This window comes from Mauremys reevesii, linkage group 4 (genome assembly GCF_016161935.1).
Source record: "Mauremys reevesii isolate NIE-2019 linkage group 4, ASM1616193v1, whole genome shotgun sequence".
Classification (NCBI taxonomy): Eukaryota; Metazoa; Chordata; order Testudines; family Geoemydidae; genus Mauremys; species Mauremys reevesii.
Genome location: NC_052626.1, coordinates 66,803,400 through 66,809,399, shown reverse-complemented (window position 1 = coordinate 66,809,399; position 6,000 = coordinate 66,803,400). Strand labels below are relative to the sequence as shown.

Sequence of the window (6,000 nt, the reverse complement as noted above, 5' to 3'; positions counted from 1 at the left end):
CGGTGCTTTGAACTCGTCTGTATCTCCCGCCCTGTCCCCCCCGCGTGATTCCTGCTGCTCCTCACTCTGGATCTCCGCCGCTGGAACCCAAACACGCAGCCTCAGGGGGCAACCTGAGAAGCCCGCTGTCCCCTCCCGCACGGGGGGAGCCGAAGTGAAGGGGAGGGGGCCCACCCCTCGCTCCCTGTCATTGGCTCTTGCCCAGCAGCAGCTCCGCCGTTATGGGTGCCTCCCTCAGTCAGTCCTGCTGGCCCCGCCCAGGCAGGGTCTTTATAACGGGGATCCCAATGGCTAGGGCTCAGGCATTTAACCTGGTGCCGCTGAAGGGGGCAGAGCTGGGCTGCTCAAGCGCCCCGCATGCCCCGGCTAGGGCAAGAAACTGCCTCTGGCTTTTCAGGGCGGTTAGTGTCCCGCGGGCTAAGGGCAGGGGTAGGGCTCCAGCTGCAAGTTAAACTCCGTCCAGCGGAGAAGGGAAGGAAGGGGGTTTGTCTCGTGCCTGTAGCCCCCAGCCCCCAAGTGACGATGCTCTCCAGACCCTGGTGCAGCGTGGTGACTCCCCAGCTGCTCCTGGTGCTGCTGCTGCCCCTGCATCTTCCTCAGGTTCAGAGCCACAGGGCCACTGGGCCCCGGGTAAGTGCGAGCGTCTTGCTTTTCCCCGGGCTCTCTCTCGCGCCCCCTTCTCCCAGCGCGCGCGCGCTCGCTCAGCACAAGGGAATCATTGTCAGGTCACAGCCAGGTTCTCAGCCAGGTGCTCCTCTCATTCCCGCTTGGAAAATCCCCTCCTGCCCCGCACCGACCCTGTCATACTTGCCAGGTACACTACGGGCTTTTGTGTGTTCGGGTGCCTGGGAACTTCAGCTGCGGTCCTGCATCGCTCCTTGTTTCTGGGATGCACCGCGGATCTCCCCCCCCCCCCTGTTAAGACGTGCCCGGTGAGCTGCTGTCTGCCTCGCACCCCAGAGGGGCTCCCCACTCTGCTCTGACGGATCCCTGAGGCTTGACCCATCACCACCTCTGGTGTGCTGCTACACGGGGAGACGCCTGCTGTGTGATCAGTGATAACTGTTCAGAAGATCGCTAAAAAATCAAGCTCAGGTACAAGCTGAGTACCCAAAACACTGGGGCATGCATTTGTCAGGGGTTAGTGCAAAAGAGAGGAGCAAGTTAATGTACTGTATTTTTATATTGCCAGTCTTGCGTTTAATAGAACCCCTTGGTCCCAGAATATAGCTTTAAGACTTTTCTTATTATGCTTCCAAGTAGGGATTAAATGAATCCCTGCAATAAAGCTAGATGCCTTCAGCCCAAACTTCTCCCTCTAGGAATCTAGTTTTGTCTTAATCTATGGTTGGCTCTTATTGGGGTTGTTAATTTTACTTACAAAAGTATTAAACTGTTCTGGGGGAGAACAGCTCTTTTCTAAGTATGGTCCTCCTGCTGACATGTTACCTACCACTGCAGCCTCTAGATTGGGGTAATGACTCTGAATTCTAAGGCCCTAAAACAGAAGCTGTCCTCATCAATGTTGCAATAAAAACACAATTCTGGGTAAGTGGAAAAACTTACCTGTGTAAGTATGTTGGGTGCACTGTCCACATACATTTCAGACCAATCAGCAAAGAGTGTATTTAATTTAGTACTTAATCTAACTACCATCCTAAGTCGGGGTAAGACCTAGAAATCTTTATGTAGGAATCTCTGCTTTGAATATAGCAATAGGAGACTTTAAAAAAAAAATGAAGTGTTGTACTAAACCAGCTTACTATCTGAATAATATATACACACACTTAAAAAAAACCCCTCAATACTGTGGAAAAACTGTAGCTGCCACATTTTAAAAAAAGTGTCCTTGTGTTCAGCTGCACCTTGTAGCCTTTTATGACCAGATGTGTAACAGCAGCAGTTAGAATGTGGCAGATTGGATCCAGTGCATATCATAAATCCTTGGAGACAGGAATGTTGAAGGTTGGAGGAAACACAAGGTTTTGAGATACGCATAAGTGTTCTTCTAAATGAAGTTGTATTGTTTGATAGTAAAGCACTTGCTTTCAAAATCCCAAAGGTCTGGGCAGTTAAATTCTTTTCAACAGCCCAATGCTTCTTTCAAAGAAAAAAATTATCTAGGTACTTATGTGGCCCCTCATCAGTGAAGTAGTTGAGAGCCTTAATTAGGAACAGCTGAGATGAAGAATAAAACAAACATCCTGATGCCAGCCTGCATAATTGCACAACAAGCCTGTCTGTCAAACAGATTCCTTGTAGACTTTTTTATATACTGTATTTTACAAGCCAGTGTAACTGCTCCCTAGACTGTATCTCTTTTGAAATACAAGTTACTTCAAGAGAATCTAAAACCCAAACACAAACAGCTGTTGAGTCTGTGTTCTCACCCCATGAATTCAATGAACTAACTTTTTTTCCTCCAAAGAATTTTCCACAATCAGTGGGAAAAGTCAGCTAATCTGACATCATAGTTTTTTCTTTATTGGAAAGACCTGTGCCTTTAAAAGTTTAGCTTATGGGCTCTTCAGTATAAAATTGTGGATTTTATGTGTATTTAACTAGTAAATCCTCTCCACCCTCTTCAAGAGGCTTGTTGAAAAGAGTGGAGTTGTGTAGTGGTGTGCTCTCCTCCCCACAACTTGTTCTACTAGCATGTTGAAATTCAGATCCTATCTATTACACTCACCTGATGATTAGGCGCTCCCAATAAAGCTGTCACTGGTCTAAAGGTGCCATGTTGTAGATTCCCATCTACATTACAAAAAAGTTATTTGAATTATTCATTGTGTTTTTTATGATGGCCACTAAGCTACACCACTCACTGTTTCTCTGATCCTGAGAACAGATCTGTGATAAGAGTGAAGAGAAACATCTGGCTTGTTAAACCATATCTCCTTCAGAACCCCTGCCTCTTTGGAAGTGGGCAGGATTGCAATGTTAGGGTTTGATTCTGCAGACACTTGGTTTTGGGTGCAATGCTTATCACAATGAAGTCAGGTTACTTTAGGGTACTAGGCACTCTATCTTGTAGTGTTTGTAGGCTTTAACACTTAAAGCTTCACTACTGACTTACTCAATTTGCAATATTGTTGTAGTTGTGTTGGTCCTAGGATAGGAGAGATCCAAAGTAGGTGACATAATACCTTTTATTGGACCAACTTCTTTTGGTGGAAGGCTCAAGCTTACACAGAGCTCTTCAAGGCTGGGAAAAGAAGCAGAGTGTCTGAGCTAAATAAAAGTTGGGACAGATAGTTAAGTAGAAAGGGTGACACATGTTGGAGGTGGTCATTTGTATTGCCTCTTCTATTTTAATAAACCATTAAAGCTTTTATTTAACTGAGACACTCTGCTTCATAGGTGCTGGAACTGGAGGTGCTGCCACACCCCCTGCTTTCAGCACCCCCACTATAAAAATTGTTCCAGCGCCACTGCTCTGCTTCCTTCCCCAGACCTGAAGAAAAGCTCTGTGTGAGTTCAAAAGCTTGTACCTTCCACCTACAGAAGTTGGTCCAGTAAAAGATATTCCCTCACCTACCTTGTCTAACTTAGGCTAGTCATTTTCAAATGACTAGAGTACCAAGTATTACTCCTGTGCCTGAGTCCTCCATACAAAGTCTGATTTTTACAATCCCATTTTCCTACTCTAGAAAGTTTTTCTCCTATTGCTGAATGAAAGCCCTGGTAAATGGTGTGAATATATAAGGGTAAGAAGAGCAGGTGAGTACAGAAAATATTGTTGAATAGACAAAGTAAAACTAAAAACAAAGTAACTTTTCAGTTAGAGTAATCTTGATGTTTCTTGTAACAATAGATCAAATATTTTTCACAAGTCTTTTTTTTGTGCAAATTGACTGCCACTAAGGGTATGTCTACACTATGAAATTAGGTTGAATTTATAGAAGTCCAGTTTTTTAGAAATTGTTTTTATACAATCGATTGTGTCCCCCCACACAAAATGCTCAAAGTGCATTAAGTTGGCGAACTGCGTCCACGGTACCGAGGTTAGCGTCGACTTCTGGAGCATTGCACTGTGGGTAGCTATCCCACAGTTCCTGCAGTCTCCACTGCCCATTGGAATTCTGGGTTGAGATCCCAATGAATGCCTGATAGGGCAAAAACAGTGTCACGCATGGTTCTGGGTACATGTCAGCCCCCCGCCCCTCCGGGAAAGCAACAGCAGACAATTGTTTCACACCTTTTTTTCCTGGGTTACCTGTGCAGATGCCATACCATGGCAAGCATGGAGCCTGCTCAACTCACTGTCACCATACATCTCCTGGTTGCTGGCAGATGTGGGACTGCATTGCTACACAGCAGCATCTCATTACCTTTTGGCAGCAGATGGTGCATTACGATTGGTAGCCGTCGTTGTACTCCTGGGTGCTCTTTTAGCTGACCTCAGTGAGGTCGGTCAGGGGTCCCTGGGCAGACATAGGAGTGACTCAGCCAGGTCATTCCCTTTTTAGTTTTGTCTCCTGGAGACTCAGTCCTGCTGGCAGTCGTACTGCACTGTTTTCTGGCAAGCACCCAGGAGATGACGATGGCTAGCAGTTGTACTGCACCGTCTGCTGCCAGCCTAAGATGTATAAGATAGATGGAGTGGATCAAAACAAGAAATAGACCAGATTTGTTTTGTATTCATTTGTATTCATTTTCTGCCCCCTCTCCTTCCCTCTGTGAAATCAATGGCCTGCTAAACCCAGGGTTTTGAGTTCAGTCCTTGAGGGGGCCATTCTGTGTGACAGTTTGTGTTTCTCCTTGATGCAAAGACACCCGCTTTGTTGATTTTAATTCCCTGTAAGCCAACCCTGTAAGCCATGTCATCAGTTGCTCCTCCCTCCATCAGGGCAACGGCAGACAATCGTTTTGCGCCTTTTTCAGCACAGATGCCATAGCACTGGGAACATGGAGCCTGCTCAGATCACCACGGCAATTATGAGCACTGTAAACACCACATGCATTATCCAGCAGGATATGCAGAACCAGAACCTGCAAAAGCGAAACCAGATGAGGAGGCGATGGCAGTGCGGTGACAAGAGTGATTATGAGATGTCTATGTCCATATCCTCAAGTATGGGCCCCAGCAATGTGCACATCATGGTGTTAATTGGGCAGGTTCATGCCATGGAACGCCAATTCTGGGCCCAGGAAACAAGCACAGACTGGTGGGACCACATAGTGTTGCAGGTCTGGGATGATTCCCAGTGGCTGCAAAACTTTTGCATGCATAAGGGCACTTTCATGGAACATTGACTTGCTTTCCCCTGCTTTGAAGCACCAGGATGCCAAGATGAGAGCAACCCTCACAGTTGAGAAGCAAGTGGTGATAGCCCTGTGGAAGCTTGCAATGCCAGACAGCTGCCAGTCAGTCATCAGTTTGGAGTGGGCAAATCTACTGTGGGGGCTGCTGTGATCCAAGTAGCCAGCTCAATCAAAGAGCTGCTGATATCAAAGGTAGTGACTCTGGGAAATGTGCAGGTCATAGTGGATGGCTTTGCTGCAATGGGATTCCCTAACTGTGGTGGGGCAATAGACGGTACCCATATCCCTATCTTGGCACCGGAGCACCAAGCCAGCGAGTACATAAATCAAAAGGGGTACTTTTCAATGGTGCTTGCAGCACCATTGGATCACAAGAGACGTTTCACCAATATCAATGTGGGATGGCCAGGAAAGGTACATGACGCTTGCGTCTTCAGGAACTCTGGTCTGTTTCAAAAGCTGCAGGAAGGGACTTTCTTTCCAGACCAGACAATAACCGTTGGGGATGTTGAAATGCCTATAGTTATCCTTGGGGACCCAGCCTACCCCTTAATGCCATGGCTCATGAAGCCATAGACAGGCAGCCTGGAGAGTAGTCAGGAGCTGTTCAACTATAGGCTGAGCAAGTGCAGAATGGTGGTAGAATGTGCATTTGGACATTTAAAAGTGTGCTGGTGCAGTTTACTGACTCGGATAGACCTCAGCAAAACCAATATTCCCATTGTTATTACTGCT

At 46.7% G+C, this 6,000-nt stretch overlaps 1 protein-coding gene across 2 annotated transcripts in view; it reads left to right on the top strand.

Moving 5' to 3' along the window:
• The first annotated feature begins 318 nt into the window (after nt 1-318).
• SMOC1 (SPARC related modular calcium binding 1) overlaps nt 319-6,000 on the top strand; it is a 186,017-nt gene continuing 180,335 nt past the window's right edge. For both annotated transcript variants that reach the window (XM_039537550.1, XM_039537548.1), the window contains exon 1: nt 319-630. In XM_039537550.1, the coding sequence (XP_039393484.1) occupies nt 358-630 (273 nt within the window). In that variant the 5' untranslated portion in view covers nt 319-357. The remainder of the gene's footprint in view (nt 631-6,000) is intronic.